This window comes from Sycon ciliatum, chromosome 7, assembly GCF_964019385.1.
Source record: "Sycon ciliatum chromosome 7, ocSycCili1.1, whole genome shotgun sequence".
NCBI classification, from domain to species: domain Eukaryota; kingdom Metazoa; phylum Porifera; class Calcarea; order Leucosolenida; family Sycettidae; genus Sycon; species Sycon ciliatum.
In genome coordinates, this window is record NC_088649.1 from 30,546,199 (window position 1) to 30,566,745 (window position 20,547).

At 43.6% G+C, this 20,547-nt stretch overlaps 1 protein-coding gene across 2 annotated transcripts in view; it reads left to right on the forward strand.

Annotated features, from left to right (window-relative positions):
* Positions 1-243: 243 nt before the first annotated feature.
* The window catches only part of LOC135821313 (uncharacterized), a 47,436-nt gene continuing 27,132 nt past the window's right edge, over positions 244-20,547 (forward strand). The window contains exons 1-6 of one of the 2 annotated variants that reach the window (XM_065334372.1): positions 244-553; positions 1,514-1,966; positions 14,717-14,806; positions 16,082-16,281; positions 18,102-18,206; positions 19,346-19,448. In XM_065334372.1, the coding sequence (XP_065190444.1) occupies positions 1,724-1,966; positions 14,717-14,806; positions 16,082-16,281; positions 18,102-18,206; positions 19,346-19,448 (741 nt within the window). In that variant the 5' untranslated portion in view covers positions 244-553; positions 1,514-1,723. The remainder of the gene's footprint in view (positions 554-1,513; positions 1,967-14,716; positions 14,807-16,081; positions 16,282-18,101; positions 18,207-19,345; positions 19,449-20,547) is intronic. The other variant, XM_065334373.1, reaches the window with a different exon arrangement.

The following is a 20,547-nucleotide window of genomic DNA, read 5'->3' on the forward strand; positions in this document are numbered from 1 at the left end:
TTCAACTGCATAATCGAACGCAGCCAGTGAGTAATGCAGATGTCCGCTCGAAACTAGCTGATCTTTGCGGCTGCATCCAGCATCGATCTCATTCATTGAGCTGCAGCAAGGCCACGAACCATGATTATGAATGATGCCTACTCACTGATGAAGACAGGAGAAAGCAAGTACTAACAGTTACTACTAAACTACCGGTAGTTGGAGAATAGAAACGGTATGGTGGGGCTATCCGCACACTATTACTAGTAATGCGATCAAGCTACGAACAAAAACTACACTCATGATGTTGACTTTATAAAAGTATAGCAACCAGCCGTGTCGCAGACTAGTGTCAGTAGTGAATTTACGGACGGTGCGCTGGGTAGCGACGCCGCCAGGTTTGGACTGGAGCTGGAGTGGAACTCGCTCGAGTCGACGCTTGCCTCTGACTGCCAGAGCTCGGCTTAGTTTTCAACCAGGCTACGCCTCGCAACTCCGTCCCACTCGCCGTCTTTCAAGGACCAGTACTAGCAGTAGTGCGTCGAGGACTCTAGGACGTTCCTGTGGAACGATGGTGAGTGAGACTCTCCGCATTTACTGCCCGGCTTTGTAGCTAGATAGAGAGCTAAGATTAAAAATGTATACAAAAGAGAAAGGACCAAGGAACTACAAGTTACGCTATAATGTCCACTAACACCACCAGTTACTTAGGCTAAATAATCAGCTCATGTGATAACATTGCACGACACTGACCGACGGTACTGACGTTCTACAACTAAAGTCTGGTTCATACTTCATTTCGCGTACGGGAAACACGTCGCATCGCGAAAAAGTTGACTTGAGACCGATTCATTTCGCGTCCGGGAAAGTCGGTCATCCGGCGCACGATCGTCGCGCGATGGGCCATAATAGTTGAGCTCAAGTCAACTTTTTCGCAATGCGACGCGTTTCCCGTACGCGAAATGAAGTATGAACTAGGCTTTGAGCTCGACTAATTTGGCACATCGCGCGGCGATCGCGCCATGGCTTTCCTGTAAGCGAAATATAGTATGAACCGGTGTTTAACCGGGATTCACAGAAACATTTTTACGATGCGATGCGCGATGCGACGGCCGCGAAACCGGGAAATCCCCAAATCGTAGCCATCTCGCAGCGCACGCAACTGCCGCAACTGGGCCATCGCAGAAGTTGAGCTTGGCTCAACTTTTGCGATGCGACAAGCGATGTGGTGTACGATTTTGACCGTTTCTGCAGCAAAGTTGTACAAAGGTTCACGAGTTGCTTGTAAATTTGTACAAAGTTGTATCAAGCCACGCGAATACCATGGTGACGTACCCACCTTCGCACCAAATCAGCAAGGCGTAACTTCGCGCCAAATCAGCAAGGCGCTACTGAAAAGCCTACAAATTGTACTTGTAGTAGCTCACATTCGACGGGACTTGACGGCGTGACGTCTCCCTCAAGTGGTCGCCTTGGACAGGTTTCACTGTACATAAATTGGAATCGGCACGGCGTGTCTGTGTGTATTCTGCAGGTCAGGGTTGCTCAACAGCTGTAGGCTCTAGCTCTGTATCTATCTCTTGCACTAGCAACAGCTGGAACGACAACGACGACGGCAGCGGCGGCGGTGTCAGTGGTGGCAACGGCTTAAGAGGCATTTCCAGCGGGCGACGCAAGGAAACCAACAGAACCAGCGACGGCAGCAATCGTCACGGTAACGGTACCATAGCCAATCAGCAGCAAGATGGGAAACTCCGGTAGTAAGGGGCGTGACCTGCCCGAAAGTGTCACTGCCGGGCTCAATCCCGCCAAAGCCGATGCGCAGTCGGACGACGACCTGAAGTTTGAAATACCGGATAGCGTGCTGGAGAAGTTCACCATGGACCAGGTGCAGATACTGGTGAAGGCAATCTACCGGTTGCCGATGGTTACCCAGCCTCCGGATGACGTCATGGGCAGCATGATCAGCAGCACAGAGGTGTATACGGTGAGTCGGTGGATTTGTTATTACATTGTATAATACGGATGTTGAGCCAATAGTAGTATGGAAAGAGAAAAGGACCTACTGCTATGCTAGTCATACTGTAAAAGCAGAAATTTTCGGTGGTGTTTTATTTTCGGCAACTTCGGTGCCGACAATTTTTACCGAAAATAAAACGCACCGAAAATTTCGGTGCTACCGGTACTGTATACATGTAGTACTAGTACACTTACCTGGAGAACGGATTTTACCGAAAATTTCCCGCTACCGAACCGCCGATTTTGGAGAATACCGAAAATATTACACCACCGAAAATTTCTGCTTTTACAGTAACTAGTAACTTATAGGTCCTTTTCTCTTTCCATATCATTATTGTTAGCATCTTCGCAATGTGAGCAGGTTTGCAAAGTTCGCTTGTGCTACTAGTATTCAGGGCAGTAAAGAAACAGGAAATAGAAAACATGGGGAGACAACGCCGTGAGAATTCTTCAAAATTTAAATAATAATAATAATATGAAACTCGGATGTTGAGCCATAAATAAATGTAGAAGAGAGAAGGACATATGGATACGAGTTAAGAGTAACTCTCCATCACTGTAACATGATACTTTATACAGTCAGAAAGTGCAATAACTAGGCACAAAACTGACAGAGTACTGAAACATTCGACGTCCTGACACCTAGCTTCAACACATCTCCGTAGCGCTAACCGACAGCCTTCCAACTTGGAAGGTTCAAGGTTATGGAAAGACCAAAGAGGGGAAGGCAAGCGCAACGAAAACGAGCAAAAGCTACAGTCCCAACGGAACAAAGAATGTCGATTGTTACTGGACGATGACGAGACCAGATACATTTATTTATGGCTCAACATCCGAGTTTCATATTGCACACCTGATGAGCCGTCACGAACCATACGGCGAAACGTACGTCGTGTGAAACAACTTGTTTTGTAGTCAACTAGTCCATCACAATGTCATGCATGAGGAGTACTGTAGGAGTTTGGCTTTCGGCTTGTACAATTCGTTTTCGCAAAGCTTCCCTTTCTTTACTTATCTTTGATATTTATGACCCACCCAAGTTGGGTGGTGTGCTGCTTTGCTGCTTCGAATTGTAGTTAGACCGCTTTGTCAAATATCGTACTGGTCTCGTCATCGTCCAGTAACAATCGACATTCTTTGTTCCGTTGGGACTGTAGCTTTTGCTCGTTTTCGTTGCGCTTGCCTTCCCCTCTTTGGTCTTTCCATAACCTTGAACCTTCCAAGTTGGAAGGCTGTCGGTTAGCGCTACGGAGATGTGTTGAAGCTAGGTGTCAGGACGTCGAATGTTTCAGTACTCTGTCAGTTTTGTGCCTAGTTATTGCACTTTCTGACTGTATAAAGTATCATGTTACAGTGATGGAGAGTTACTCTTAACTCGTATCCATATGTCCTTCTCTCTTCTACAATAATAATAATAATAATAATAATAATAATAATAATAATAATAATTTGATAACCGCAATCAGTAATACAAGCTGGATCGACATTTGTGTACACTGTATTCATGTATTGTAAAACTGTGGAGACAATGTGCAATAAAACGATGAAAAATGTGAAGAAATTGTGTAGAGAAAGAAAGGGATTCAAACAAGTTTTCGTACAACACTCATCAGGAATCATCGTTGTACTAAAGGACACTGAAACAAAAATTGAACTATTATAGAAAATCTAAGTTAAAGAAATAACACTAAGAGCAACAACAGTGAAATTTACAAGTGTGAATTTTAACAATCAAAGCGAGAAATGAACAAAGGAGAAAGGAAGGAAAGACAACGTGATAACACATAACAGCAGTACATTACACCTAGAACATTAACGGCCAAGCTTGGCCGCACTAAACACGACACGTTACTTGAACAACTTCAACCCAATTATACTATCTTTCTGTACACACAAATTAGGCTTGTACAGACGCTGATAGATAGCTTCCAACACTTTTAACTGTAGTCCATAACCATGACGACCACGGCACAATACAGTGAACGAAGAGTCAGAATACGCACCGCAACAATCAGGACTAGCCAGCAGATGATTGTACACTGAAGACTTGCTACCACGAAACCTACGCACAACACTAACACTCTCACCGGCACTCTCACCATCACTCCCATCCATTGTCTAAACATCGTCTAAGAAAACCTACGTTAAGGGCGACACTACGATAATGAAAACGTGCTTTCAGCGTTAGATTCAGAATATCTATCTGAGGCTGGGTGTATCTCGATTTAAAATATTTGAACAAACGGCGAGGAGACAACAATTTGATAACCGCAATCAGTAATACAAGCTGGATCGACATTTGTGTACACTGTATTCATGTATTGTAAAACTGTGGAGACAATGTGCAATAAAACGATGAAAAATGTGAAGAAATTGTGTAGAGAAAGAAAGGGATTCAAACAAGTTTTCGTACAACACTCATCAGGAATCATCGTTGTACTAAAGGACACTGAAACAAAAATTGAACTATTATAGAAAATCTAAGTTAAAGAAATAACACTAAGAGCAACAACAGTGAAATTTACAAGTGTGAATTTTAACAATCAAAGCGAGAAATGAACAAAGGAGAAAGGAAGGAAAGACAACGTGATAACACATAACAGCAGTACATTACACCTAGAACATTAACGGCCAAGCTTGGCCGCACTAAACACGACACGTTACTTGAACAACTTCAACCCAATTATACTATCTTTCTGTACACACAAATTAGGCTTGTACAGACGCTGATAGATAGCTTCCAACACTTTTAACTGTAGTCCATAACCATGACGACCACGGCACAATACAGTGAACGAAGAGTCAGAATACGCACCGCAACAATCAGGACTAGCCAGCAGATGATTGTACACTGAAGACTTGCTACCACGAAACCTACGCACAACACTAACACTCTCACCGGCACTCTCACCATCACTCCCATCCATTGTCTAAACATCGTCTAAGAAAACCTACGTTAAGGGCGACACTACGATAATGAAAACGTGCTTTCAGCGTTAGATTCAGAATATCTATCTGAGGCTGGGTGTATCTCGATTTAAAATATTTGAACAAACGGCGAGGAGACAACAATTTGATAACCGCAATCAGTAATACAAGCTGGATCGACATTTGTGTACACTGTATTCATGTATTGTAAAACTGTGGAGACAATGTGCAATAAAACGATGAAAAATGTGAAGAAATTGTGTAGAGAAAGAAAGGGATTCAAACAAGTTTTCGTACAACACTCATCAGGAATCATCGTTGTACTAAAGGACACTGAAACAAAAATTGAACTATTATAGAAAATCTAAGTTAAAGAAATAACACTAAGAGCAACAACAGTGAAATTTACAAGTGTGAATTTTAACAATCAAAGCGAGAAATGAACAAAGGAGAAAGGAAGGAAAGACAACGTGATAACACATAACAGCAGTACATTACACCTAGAACATTAACGGCCAAGCTTGGCCGCACTAAACACGACACGTTACTTGAACAACTTCAACCCAATTATACTATCTTTCTGTACACACAAATTAGGCTTGTACAGACGCTGATAGATAGCTTCCAACACTTTTAACTGTAGTCCATAACCATGACGACCACGGCACAATACAGTGAACGAAGAGTCAGAATACGCACCGCAACAATCAGGACTAGCCAGCAGATGATTGTACACTGAAGACTTGCTACCACGAAACCTACGCACAACACTAACACTCTCACCGGCACTCTCACCATCACTCCCATCCATTGTCTAAACATCGTCTAAGAAAACCTACGTTAAGGGCGACACTACGATAATGAAAACGTGCTTTCAGCGTTAGATTCAGAATATCTATCTGAGGCTGGGTGTATCTCGATTTAAAATATTTGAACAAACGGCGAGGAGACAACAATTTGATAACCGCAATCAGTAATACAAGCTGGATCGACATTTGTGTACACTGTATTCATGTATTGTAAAACTGTGGAGACAATGTGCAATAAAACGATGAAAAATGTGAAGAAATTGTGTAGAGAAAGAAAGGGATTCAAACAAGTTTTCGTACAACACTCATCAGGAATCATCGTTGTACTAAAGGACACTGAAACAAAAATTGAACTATTATAGAAAATCTAAGTTAAAGAAATAACACTAAGAGCAACAACAGTGAAATTTACAAGTGTGAATTTTAACAATCAAAGCGAGAAATGAACAAAGGAGAAAGGAAGGAAAGACAACGTGATAACACATAACAGCAGTACATTACACCTAGAACATTAACGGCCAAGCTTGGCCGCACTAAACACGACACGTTACTTGAACAACTTCAACCCAATTATACTATCTTTCTGTACACACAAATTAGGCTTGTACAGACGCTGATAGATAGCTTCCAACACTTTTAACTGTAGTCCATAACCATGACGACCACGGCACAATACAGTGAACGAAGAGTCAGAATACGCACCGCAACAATCAGGACTAGCCAGCAGATGATTGTACACTGAAGACTTGCTACCACGAAACCTACGCACAACACTAACACTCTCACCGGCACTCTCACCATCACTCCCATCCATTGTCTAAACATCGTCTAAGAAAACCTACGTTAAGGGCGACACTACGATAATGAAAACGTGCTTTCAGCGTTAGATTCAGAATATCTATCTGAGGCTGGGTGTATCTCGATTTAAAATATTTGAACAAACGGCGAGGAGACAACAATTTGATAACCGCAATCAGTAATACAAGCTGGATCGACATTTGTGTACACTGTATTCATGTATTGTAAAACTGTGGAGACAATGTGCAATAAAACGATGAAAAATGTGAAGAAATTGTGTAGAGAAAGAAAGGGATTCAAACAAGTTTTCGTACAACACTCATCAGGAATCATCGTTGTACTAAAGGACACTGAAACAAAAATTGAACTATTATAGAAAATCTAAGTTAAAGAAATAACACTAAGAGCAACAACAGTGAAATTTACAAGTGTGAATTTTAACAATCAAAGCGAGAAATGAACAAAGGAGAAAGGAAGGAAAGACAACGTGATAACACATAACAGCAGTACATTACACCTAGAACATTAACGGCCAAGCTTGGCCGCACTAAACACGACACGTTACTTGAACAACTTCAACCCAATTATACTATCTTTCTGTACACACAAATTAGGCTTGTACAGACGCTGATAGATAGCTTCCAACACTTTTAACTGTAGTCCATAACCATGACGACCACGGCACAATACAGTGAACGAAGAGTCAGAATACGCACCGCAACAATCAGGACTAGCCAGCAGATGATTGTACACTGAAGACTTGCTACCACGAAACCTACGCACAACACTAACACTCTCACCGGCACTCTCACCATCACTCCCATCCATTGTCTAAACATCGTCTAAGAAAACCTACGTTAAGGGCGACACTACGATAATGAAAACGTGCTTTCAGCGTTAGATTCAGAATATCTATCTGAGGCTGGGTGTATCTCGATTTAAAATATTTGAACAAACGGCGAGGAGACAACAATTTGATAACCGCAATCAGTAATACAAGCTGGATCGACATTTGTGTACACTGTATTCATGTATTGTAAAACTGTGGAGACAATGTGCAATAAAACGATGAAAAATGTGAAGAAATTGTGTAGAGAAAGAAAGGGATTCAAACAAGTTTTCGTACAACACTCATCAGGAATCATCGTTGTACTAAAGGACACTGAAACAAAAATTGAACTATTATAGAAAATCTAAGTTAAAGAAATAACACTAAGAGCAACAACAGTGAAATTTACAAGTGTGAATTTTAACAATCAAAGCGAGAAATGAACAAAGGAGAAAGGAAGGAAAGACAACGTGATAACACATAACAGCAGTACATTACACCTAGAACATTAACGGCCAAGCTTGGCCGCACTAAACACGACACGTTACTTGAACAACTTCAACCCAATTATACTATCTTTCTGTACACACAAATTAGGCTTGTACAGACGCTGATAGATAGCTTCCAACACTTTTAACTGTAGTCCATAACCATGACGACCACGGCACAATACAGTGAACGAAGAGTCAGAATACGCACCGCAACAATCAGGACTAGCCAGCAGATGATTGTACACTGAAGACTCTTCGTTCACTGTATTGTGCCGTGGTCGTCATGGTTATGGACTACAGTTAAAAGTGTTGGAAGCTATCTATCAGCGTCTGTACAAGCCTAATTTGTGTGTACAGAAAGATAGTATAATTGGGTTGAAGTTGTTCAAGTAACGTGTCGTGTTTAGTGCGGCCAAGCTTGGCCGTTAATGTTCTAGGTGTAATGTACTGCTGTTATGTGTTATCACGTTGTCTTTCCTTCCTTTCTCCTTTGTTCATTTCTCGCTTTGATTGTTAAAATTCACACTTGTAAATTTCACTGTTGTTGCTCTTAGTGTTATTTCTTTAACTTAGATTTTCTATAATAGTTCAATTTTTGTTTCAGTGTCCTTTAGTACAACGATGATTCCTGATGAGTGTTGTACGAAAACTTGTTTGAATCCCTTTCTTTCTCTACACAATTTCTTCACATTTTTCATCGTTTTATTGCACATTGTCTCCACAGTTTTACAATACATGAATACAGTGTACACAAATGTCGATCCAGCTTGTATTACTGATTGCGGTTATCAAATTGTTGTCTCCTCGCCGTTTGTTCAAATATTTTAAATCGAGATACACCCAGCCTCAGATAGATATTCTGAATCTAACGCTGAAAGCACGTTTTCATTATCGTAGTGTCGCCCTTAACGTAGGTTTTCTTAGACGATGTTTAGACAATGGATGGGAGTGATGGTGAGAGTGCCGGTGAGAGTGTTAGTGTTGTGCGTAGGTTTCGTGGTAGCAAGTCTTCAGTGTACAATCATCTGCTGGCTAGTCCTGATTGTTGCGGTGCGTATTCTGACTCTTCGTTCACTGTATTGTGCCGTGGTCGTCATGGTTATGGACTACAGTTAAAAGTGTTGGAAGCTATCTATCAGCGTCTGTACAAGCCTAATTTGTGTGTACAGAAAGATAGTATAATTGGGTTGAAGTTGTTCAAGTAACGTGTCGTGTTTAGTGCGGCCAAGCTTGGCCGTTAATGTTCTAGGTGTAATGTACTGCTGTTATGTGTTATCACGTTGTCTTTCCTTCCTTTCTCCTTTGTTCATTTCTCGCTTTGATTGTTAAAATTCACACTTGTAAATTTCACTGTTGTTGCTCTTAGTGTTATTTCTTTAACTTAGATTTTCTATAATAGTTCAATTTTTGTTTCAGTGTCCTTTAGTACAACGATGATTCCTGATGAGTGTTGTACGAAAACTTGTTTGAATCCCTTTCTTTCTCTACACAATTTCTTCACATTTTTCATCGTTTTATTGCACATTGTCTCCACAGTTTTACAATACATGAATACAGTGTACACAAATGTCGATCCAGCTTGTATTACTGATTGCGGTTATCAAATTGTTGTCTCCTCGCCGTTTGTTCAAATATTTTAAATCGAGATACACCCAGCCTCAGATAGATATTCTGAATCTAACGCTGAAAGCACGTTTTCATTATCGTAGTGTCGCCCTTAACGTAGGTTTTCTTAGACGATGTTTAGACAATGGATGGGAGTGATGGTGAGAGTGCCGGTGAGAGTGTTAGTGTTGTGCGTAGGTTTCGTGGTAGCAAGTCTTCAGTGTACAATCATCTGCTGGCTAGTCCTGATTGTTGCGGTGCGTATTCTGACTCTTCGTTCACTGTATTGTGCCGTGGTCGTCATGGTTATGGACTACAGTTAAAAGTGTTGGAAGCTATCTATCAGCGTCTGTACAAGCCTAATTTGTGTGTACAGAAAGATAGTATAATTGGGTTGAAGTTGTTCAAGTAACGTGTCGTGTTTAGTGCGGCCAAGCTTGGCCGTTAATGTTCTAGGTGTAATGTACTGCTGTTATGTGTTATCACGTTGTCTTTCCTTCCTTTCTCCTTTGTTCATTTCTCGCTTTGATTGTTAAAATTCACACTTGTAAATTTCACTGTTGTTGCTCTTAGTGTTATTTCTTTAACTTAGATTTTCTATAATAGTTCAATTTTTGTTTCAGTGTCCTTTAGTACAACGATGATTCCTGATGAGTGTTGTACGAAAACTTGTTTGAATCCCTTTCTTTCTCTACACAATTTCTTCACATTTTTCATCGTTTTATTGCACATTGTCTCCACAGTTTTACAATACATGAATACAGTGTACACAAATGTCGATCCAGCTTGTATTACTGATTGCGGTTATCAAATTGTTGTCTCCTCGCCGTTTGTTCAAATATTTTAAATCGAGATACACCCAGCCTCAGATAGATATTCTGAATCTAACGCTGAAAGCACGTTTTCATTATCGTAGTGTCGCCCTTAACGTAGGTTTTCTTAGACGATGTTTAGACAATGGATGGGAGTGATGGTGAGAGTGCCGGTGAGAGTGTTAGTGTTGTGCGTAGGTTTCGTGGTAGCAAGTCTTCAGTGTACAATCATCTGCTGGCTAGTCCTGATTGTTGCGGTGCGTATTCTGACTCTTCGTTCACTGTATTGTGCCGTGGTCGTCATGGTTATGGACTACAGTTAAAAGTGTTGGAAGCTATCTATCAGCGTCTGTACAAGCCTAATTTGTGTGTACAGAAAGATAGTATAATTGGGTTGAAGTTGTTCAAGTAACGTGTCGTGTTTAGTGCGGCCAAGCTTGGCCGTTAATGTTCTAGGTGTAATGTACTGCTGTTATGTGTTATCACGTTGTCTTTCCTTCCTTTCTCCTTTGTTCATTTCTCGCTTTGATTGTTAAAATTCACACTTGTAAATTTCACTGTTGTTGCTCTTAGTGTTATTTCTTTAACTTAGATTTTCTATAATAGTTCAATTTTTGTTTCAGTGTCCTTTAGTACAACGATGATTCCTGATGAGTGTTGTACGAAAACTTGTTTGAATCCCTTTCTTTCTCTACACAATTTCTTCACATTTTTCATCGTTTTATTGCACATTGTCTCCACAGTTTTACAATACATGAATACAGTGTACACAAATGTCGATCCAGCTTGTATTACTGATTGCGGTTATCAAATTGTTGTCTCCTCGCCGTTTGTTCAAATATTTTAAATCGAGATACACCCAGCCTCAGATAGATATTCTGAATCTAACGCTGAAAGCACGTTTTCATTATCGTAGTGTCGCCCTTAACGTAGGTTTTCTTAGACGATGTTTAGACAATGGATGGGAGTGATGGTGAGAGTGCCGGTGAGAGTGTTAGTGTTGTGCGTAGGTTTCGTGGTAGCAAGTCTTCAGTGTACAATCATCTGCTGGCTAGTCCTGATTGTTGCGGTGCGTATTCTGACTCTTCGTTCACTGTATTGTGCCGTGGTCGTCATGGTTATGGACTACAGTTAAAAGTGTTGGAAGCTATCTATCAGCGTCTGTACAAGCCTAATTTGTGTGTACAGAAAGATAGTATAATTGGGTTGAAGTTGTTCAAGTAACGTGTCGTGTTTAGTGCGGCCAAGCTTGGCCGTTAATGTTCTAGGTGTAATGTACTGCTGTTATGTGTTATCACGTTGTCTTTCCTTCCTTTCTCCTTTGTTCATTTCTCGCTTTGATTGTTAAAATTCACACTTGTAAATTTCACTGTTGTTGCTCTTAGTGTTATTTCTTTAACTTAGATTTTCTATAATAGTTCAATTTTTGTTTCAGTGTCCTTTAGTACAACGATGATTCCTGATGAGTGTTGTACGAAAACTTGTTTGAATCCCTTTCTTTCTCTACACAATTTCTTCACATTTTTCATCGTTTTATTGCACATTGTCTCCACAGTTTTACAATACATGAATACAGTGTACACAAATGTCGATCCAGCTTGTATTACTGATTGCGGTTATCAAATTGTTGTCTCCTCGCCGTTTGTTCAAATATTTTAAATCGAGATACACCCAGCCTCAGATAGATATTCTGAATCTAACGCTGAAAGCACGTTTTCATTATCGTAGTGTCGCCCTTAACGTAGGTTTTCTTAGACGATGTTTAGACAATGGATGGGAGTGATGGTGAGAGTGCCGGTGAGAGTGTTAGTGTTGTGCGTAGGTTTCGTGGTAGCAAGTCTTCAGTGTACAATCATCTGCTGGCTAGTCCTGATTGTTGCGGTGCGTATTCTGACTCTTCGTTCACTGTATTGTGCCGTGGTCGTCATGGTTATGGACTACAGTTAAAAGTGTTGGAAGCTATCTATCAGCGTCTGTACAAGCCTAATTTGTGTGTACAGAAAGATAGTATAATTGGGTTGAAGTTGTTCAAGTAACGTGTCGTGTTTAGTGCGGCCAAGCTTGGCCGTTAATGTTCTAGGTGTAATGTACTGCTGTTATGTGTTATCACGTTGTCTTTCCTTCCTTTCTCCTTTGTTCATTTGTTCATTTCTCGCTTTGATTGTTAAAATTCACACTTGTAAATTTCACTGTTGTTGCTCTTAGTGTTATTTCTTTAACTTAGATTTTCTATAATAGTTCAATTTTTGTTTCAGTGTCCTTTAGTACAACGATGATTCCTGATGAGTGTTGTACGAAAACTTGTTTGAATCCCTTTCTTTCTCTACACAATTTCTTCACATTTTTCATCGTTTTATTGCACATTGTCTCCACAGTTTTACAATACATGAATACAGTGTACACAAATGTCGATCCAGCTTGTATTACTGATTGCGGTTATCAAATTGTTGTCTCCTCGCCGTTTGTTCAAATAATAATAATAATAATAATAATAATAATAATACGTATTCGCATGCAACGACGCAAATCCACACAATTCAGTAGACACTTTTTCTATCAAACGTTTTCTTTCCCTTCTCTTCAGGATAGTACAGGGAATGTTGGAAATTAGAAAAACACATAACTATATAGTGAAAGAAAGAAAAGTCAACACTTCAACATAGGTGTTAAAAATGATTAAAGTGTTAAAAACTCAAAAACAAACAGCTGCAAGTTGTAGACAAACGTTTGATAGAAAAAGTGTCTACTGAATTGTGTGGATTTGCGTCGTTGCATGCGAATACGTATTACGAAACTGTTTTTCCCACCGCCTCCAAACTACTGTTTGAATAATAATAATAATAATAATAGATCGAGTAATAAAAGCGAACAGACCAGACCTGGTGCTGGTTCTGGATGATCGGGCACTGCTCTTGGACGTCAGTGTCCCATTGGACCACAGGGTCAATGAGAAGGTGCAGGAGAAGATCAGCAAATACCTGCCCTTGGCAGCAGAGCTGAGGAGGATCTGGAACAAAAAGATAACTATTGTTCCAGTTATCATTGGTGCTCTGGGTGGTGTGTCAGGAACGAGCCGCAGCCACATCTTAAGCCTTGGGCTCCACGCGTCCGTGATCCAGCGGCTGCAGCAATGTGCTATTCTGGGCACCCTGAGAATTGTGCGGTCGGTGACTGGTCATGGATGGGAGAGTGGCATGGTCGGAACGGTCGGTTGACCTTATGTTAGCCTGCCCGTAATGTCTCGACGTGTCTCAGTCTGTGTGTTTTATGATTGTGGTGCATCATGTGCTGTGTGACGAGCCGAGAGGCGTGAATTTCTGCCATATGCCCCCAGTCATGTATTGTCTTTCTCTGCATATGCCGTTTTATCTCGTCTGAGTTTGTCTTGCTTGGAGTGTCCCATGTGCAGCATGCTTGGTGTTTACTACTTGAGTAGTTCTGTTATACATGACTGTGATTTTATGTGAGTATCGAAGTTGGTATACTTGAATTTTTCTCTCATGAAGTTTATCAAAATTTGGTTCAGGATTTTCTTTTATCTTCATTGATTGGTGCTTCACCCTTGGGTCATATGGATCCCGGTGCTGTGCTTCATGCCTCCTTTCAAGCTTTCTTTTTCTGCTTTGGGAGTGAATAAAGTCGTCGTCATAATAATAATAATAATAATAATAATAATAATAATAATAATAATAATAATAATAATAATAATCCGAGGGATCGTAGCCCGGTGTTTGATGGGTGACATTAATTATTTCTCGGTTCAAAGTGGGTGTTGCACGAGTAGAGAAAGAGAGTTGGATTGATCGTCAACCTGTTCACTGATCCCCTCTGCATGGCTATCGCCGTATACTTGATACTGAGAAAGTGGATAATTATGGTGAGGATTAGGGCTGAGTCGGGTAGCATTTTCTTCCGGTATCAGGTTCGGGTCGTTTTCCACGAGCAGCATGGGTACCCGATCGGGTATGTTTCCAGGGTAAGATCACAATGCACCCCTTCCCTTACACGCTGGGTAGACACGCGCAGTAATACATGAATTTGTGCACGTGCACTGTACGTGATGTCATCTGCGACTTCGGGTTTTCGGGCACTATTCTGTACCCGTCTACCCGAGGTCCTTACGGGTAGCACGGGTACGCGACTACCCGTGCACACCGCTAGTTATGATGCACGCAGTCTTCTTAAACACTGCTGCCACTGCCAGTGCTGCTTCTGCTTCTTCTACTGCTGCTGGTGGTGGTGATGATGGTGGTGGTGGTGGTGGAGGTGGTGGTGGTGGTGGAGGTGGTGGTGGTGGTGGTGGTGGTGGTGGTGGTGCTGGTGGTGTTGGTGGTGCTGGTGGTGTTCCTGCTGCTGCTTTTGCTGCTTTTTGTTGTGCATATGGTGCTAATGCTACTATTGATGCTGGTGCTCTTGTTGTCTTGTGTTTTTCTCTCTCACGATCAGGTACGGCAGAGCGAGAATGCCAAGCGTGTGCTGGAGCGGGGAGACATGAGAACGCGCGGGCTGTTCATCATGTTGAGCGGCAAGGCCAAGGTGAGCGGCAAGGCACATTGCTCGTGTATAGTCAGCATAGTGCGGTCATCACACCTGCAAATGGTCGGCATAGGTACTACATAGTCAAAATGGCGGCTCTGAGGTTGCCGGTGGTACATGGTCACCACAGCACATAATGTGCTCTGGTACATGGTCACCACACCACATATGTGCTCTGGTGCATGGTCACCACAGCACATATGTGAGAGCTACAGCCCTGCCGACGGTGAGCAATCAGATTTCATCTACGTTAGTCTAACCTCCGGACTATTGAGTGGCGTTTCTCTGTCGTCAGTTGTCAGTTGTTCTCCGGCATGCACAGACTCCAAACATCATTTTTGTATGGAGAATATCAGACTCAATATCTACAGTGAACTTTGCGTATAACGACACTCGGCCGGGTATCAGAAAAGTGTCCTTATTCGCGAAGTGTCGTTATACCCGAAGTCTCATTATATGTATACAGGTAGAATGGACTTTGCTCTGGGCATGGAAATTCTGTCGTTATATCCGCAGTCGTTATCAGCGAAGTCGACTGTACGCACTTTGTTGCAGATATGAAAGCTTGGGAGAACGGAAATTGCATCTTCTTTAACAAACTTACTTCGGTTGAGACCCCTTTGTAAATAGAACATAATTCACAAGTGCACCTGTAATAATAATATCATATCTGGAGTCCGCGTGTATCGGAGGACAGCTTGGAACGGAGAACACGACTTTCCTGTAAACGTTTTCACCTCCAAAGCCGTTGGAGCTGCCCTGCAAGACTAAGTAGTGTTGCGTCTATAACCTTGTCTGCTAAAACCTGCCATTACCTGGTCTTCTTCAGGGGCATAGCTGGTACCCCTTTTATGGGGGGGGGGGGGGGGGATGCACTGTCGCATGTCCTTCATGGTCATTATGTGCATGCTGAACCTAGGTCGAAACTTTTAGGGGGGGGGGGGGGTGCACCTGCCCTCATGCCCCATCCGGGCTACTCGCCTGTTCTCTATTCCTACGACTACACCATAGCTTAGTGGGTAGAGCATCACTGGCCGCAAGCGAGAGTCCTGGTGGTGACCGTCAAGTTTTTCTTTTGACTTTTTCCCATCGTCAACTCCCTCAACCTTATGAGTATTCTGTATCCCTATCTTTCATTTTCTATCTGTCTTTCTGTCTGTTTGTCTGTCTGTCTGTCTGTGTGTATGTCTGCCTGTGTCCGTCCGTCCACCCGTCCGTCCGTCCGTCTGTCCGTCCGTCTGTCCCGTGATGGTGGTGGTACGGTTGTATGGGCAGATGTACGTGATGACGGAGCAGGAGCGGAACCTGACCGATCCGGACGTGTTGTCCCGGGCACAGCATCGCATGCGTCACCTTCCAGCACCGCCTGCGCCCAGGGAGATGTTCACCGAGGTGCTGACGACCGGGGACTTCTTTGGGGAAGTCCCCCTGGTGTTCGGTGTACCGTCCACCTTTGCTGTGGACGTTCAGCCCGGGTAAGAATGAGCATTGTAAACTGCCGAATGTTTGCGACGTCTTAAGCTGTGTTCACAACTGGCGCGTGTACGCGTGAAACCACGCGTTTGTGCGTATTTTTGCTGGCTTTTGGGGCGCCATGCGTACGGAAACGCGCCGAAATGGAACTTCCAACATGTTGGAATTTTCAGCGCGTATCAGGCGCGTATCAGCGTACATGCCAGTCACTTTGACTGGCGGGGTCAAAAAATTAGTACTTGAAGGTGTCGCACGCGCTAAATACGGCTCGGATTGCTGTTTTTTTGTGAAAGGCTGAGCGCGCGTTTGGGGACGCATGAACCGCAAGCGTACCGCGTCCACGCACCAGTTGTGAACACAGCTTTACTGTTTGCTAATTTGCCATCGTAAACTCGCTGCTTCTGAGAAATCGGGAAAATTTAGTCACAGAAATATTGGGCGGTTTACAGTACCAGTAATGGTAACTAAACACGCCTTATATGGTTTGCCTGTTCCCATAGCTCAGATAGGTAGAGCATTGCTCAGATAGGTAGAGCATTGCTCAGATAGGTAGAGCATTGCTCAGATAGGTAGAGCATTGCTCAGATAGGTAGAGCATTGCTCAGATAGGTAGAGCATTGCTCATGATAGGTAGAGCATTGCTCAGATAGGTAGAGCATTGCTCAGATAGGTAGAGCATTGCTCAGATAGGTAGAGCATTGCTCAGATAGGTAGAGCATTGCTCAGATAGGTAGAGCATTGCTCAGATAGGTAGAGCATTGCTCATGATAGGTAGAGCATTGCTCAGATAGGTAGAGCATTGCTCAGATAGGTAGAGCATTGCTCAGATAGGTAGAGCATTGCTCAGATAGGTAGAGCATTGCTCAGATAGGTAGAGCATTGCTCAGATAGGTAGAGCATTGCTCAGATAGGCAGAGCATTGCTCAGATAGGTAGAGCATTGCTCAGATAGGTAGAGCATTGCTCAGATAGGTAGAGCATTGCTCAGATAGGTAGAGCATTGCTCAGATAGGCAGAGCATTGCTCAGATAGGTAGAGCATTGCTCAGATAGGTAGAGCATTGCTCAGATAGGTAGAGCATTGCTCAGATAGGTAGAGCATTGCTCATGATAAGCTAGGTCATTGCTCATGATAAGCTAGGTCCTGGGTTCGAGCCCTGTGGGCTTGCATTTTCTCTCTCTTTTCAGGCAGTTCTCTTCACTTCCCCGACTGATCCTTTGATACTGTGAGGCTACAACTTTTTTTTTACCTTACCTTGCAAATAGTGGTTGTGACTTCGGCGATGATTTGTTTGATAAGGGTTTGCTCCCCACCGTGGAGCTCGAGCTATTCCGCCGACTTCACTTCACTTACCTTGCAAACACATAATTTCAGCCACAACAAATTTCAGGCCGTAAAGTCCAAGGCCAATTTTTTTCACGGTTCGCCTGAGACTAATGACTCAATTGTAGAATGATTTTCAGCATCCGTAGGACCGCCACTATCCTGCAAAGATCAAAGGCGAAGGCCGAAGTAGCCGCGAAAATACAAAAAAAGCGCCTTATATTAACAGCAGGCTCCGTATAGACACTACCGGAGTACGCGGATGACAGTCCATGTAAGAACCCCCTGTATGTGTACGTGTGTGTGCGTGTGTGTGTGTGTGTGTGTGTGTGTGTGTGTGTGTGTGTGTGTGTGGTGTGTGTGTGTGTGTGTGTGTGTGTGTGTGCATGTGTGTGTGCATGTGTATGCATGTGTGCGTGTATGCGTGTCTGTGCGTGTATGCATGTGTGTGCATGTGCATGTGTGTGTATGTGTGTGCATGTACATGTACACTACACTAGGTCTCAGTTTGTGTGTCTGCTGAAGGAGGCGTTCACCGACAGGTTCATGCCCAGGATTGACTCGCCGGATGGGGAGATGCAGATGAGACTGTGGTCTGCACATAGGTAAGCTATGGTACACTGTATTCTGTGGGGGGGGGGGGGGGGCTGAGGGGAGATGCAGATGAGACTATGGTCTGCACATAAGTTAGCTATGGTACACTGTATTCTGTGGGGGGGGGGGGGGGGCTGAGGGGAGATGCAGATGAGACTATGGTCTGGACACAGGTAAGCTATGACCCTGATCTGACACCCTCATCAGGTCCACTCATTGCCGCTGTGTGCATGTGTTTGAGGGGAGGGTGGGGGGAGATGCAGATGAGACTATCAGGCCTGCACATAGATCAGCTATGGTACACTGTACTCTGACCTCTCATCAGGTCCAGAGATTGTTGCTGTGTGTGTGGGGGGGGGGGGGGAGGAAAGGGGGTGAGAGGAAGGGTGAGGGTGAGAGGGGGGGGGGGGAGGGGGGGGGGGGGAGATGAACTGCATTGCTATACGTGCATGGGTACGGCATGGAGTAGTTCTCCATTCCCCCATGTTCTGTCATTGTTGGGGGAGGGGTGCCCAAACCATGAACTGCGTAACTGGTAACCAGTCGTGCATTTTGGGGATGTTATCAAAGACCAACTTGTTTGTGACGAATGTGTTGAATGTGTACGAGTCACTCTGTAAGTAGTCATGTGTGTGTTTGTCTGTTTGTGCTTGCGTGTATGATTGCGCGTGTGTGTGCGTGCGTGTATGCATGCATATGTGTGTGTGTGTGTGCGTGCATGCGCGTATGTGCATGTACCTTGTGCCATTTAAATTTCTGATCACCACGATCACCATTGCCATCACCATTATCGATTGCGTCAACAACATTGCATCACCACCACCATTACATCATCACCACCGCCGCCATTACATCATCACCACTGCCACCATTACATCATCACCACCACCATTACATCATCAACACCACCGGCATTACATCATCACCACCACCGCCATTACATCATCACCACCACCACCATTACATCATCGCCGCCACCATTACGTCACCACCACCGCCATTACATCATCACCACCACCGCCATTACATCATCACCACCACCACCACCATTACATCATCACCACCACCACATCACCACCACCACCATTACATCATCACCACCGTCATTACATCATCACCACCACCACCATTACACCATCACCACCACCAGAGCGTACATGGACTTGCCAGGCAACATCTACTTCAAGCACAGTCTCTCGCGTGAATTCACCAAGTCACTGCCCATCAATCCCAAGTTCTCCAGTCTATGCAACGTAAGTGGGAATCACAGCAGAAGGTTCACGGACATGACATGGTATGTAGGGTACAGTGCTGTCGGTCGCCGAAGAGCCGGGGGTCAGCCTCCTAGCTTTGTAGGCCGTTCTTATTTTCATGCATTACAGTTAAGTCAGCGTGTATACATCGGTATGCTGTGCTTGGTGAAATTCCAGTCTGGTCGTTCTTAGACACCTGACAATACTACTGTATTGGTGACGTCTTACCTACTGGCTCGGGAACCGTGCCGCGTGTGTGTGTGTGCGTGCGTGTGTGTGTGTGTGTGCCACCGTGTGTGTGTGTGTGTGTGTGTGTGTGTGTGTGTGTGTGTGTGTGCGTGTGCGTGCCATGGTGGACGTGTGGGTACTTTTGCTGTTTGTTTTATTTTCACTTCACCAGATACACAGGCATTGCTGCCTTCTCGTCTAACCACACGGCTAGACTCTCACTAAAATATGGACTGCACGGCTGTAGTGGGTGTCAGTGGCTGCTTGTTTTGGGGTTGTTTAGCATTATTTAATATATTTTACTTCACAACAGGAGCATGCAATATCTGCCTTCTCGCTGGCGGGTAACTCGGGGCGTGTGCATAACTTGAATGTGCAAGCGGTGGTAAATTACTGATCTTGAAATTTGCGGAGTATAAACTGCACCCTCCCCCCCCCCCCCCCCATTTTTGCCACGAAATACTGACTTCCACCCTATCCATCACCGTTAATTTGATCATCGGTGTACAAGTCGCACCCCTCTTTTTGGGGTGATTTTTGAGTGTTCAAAGTGCGGCTTACACTCCGGAAAATACGGTATCTGTGTGTGCAGGCGCCTCCTGGTAAAGTGAACCCTAGCGTGCAGGAGAATTTGTTCTTCACAGTTGAAGGTCTTTCTCTGTGTACGGCATGTGAACAATGGACCGTGTCACACCGTATTGTGAACAATGGACCGTGTCACACCGTATTGTGAACAATGGACCGTGGCGCACCGTATTGTGAACAATGGACCGTGTCGTACCGTATTGTGAACAATGGACCGTGTCGTACCGTATTGTGAACAATGGACCGTGTCGTACCGTATTGTGAACAAATGGTAGCTACAGGTAGG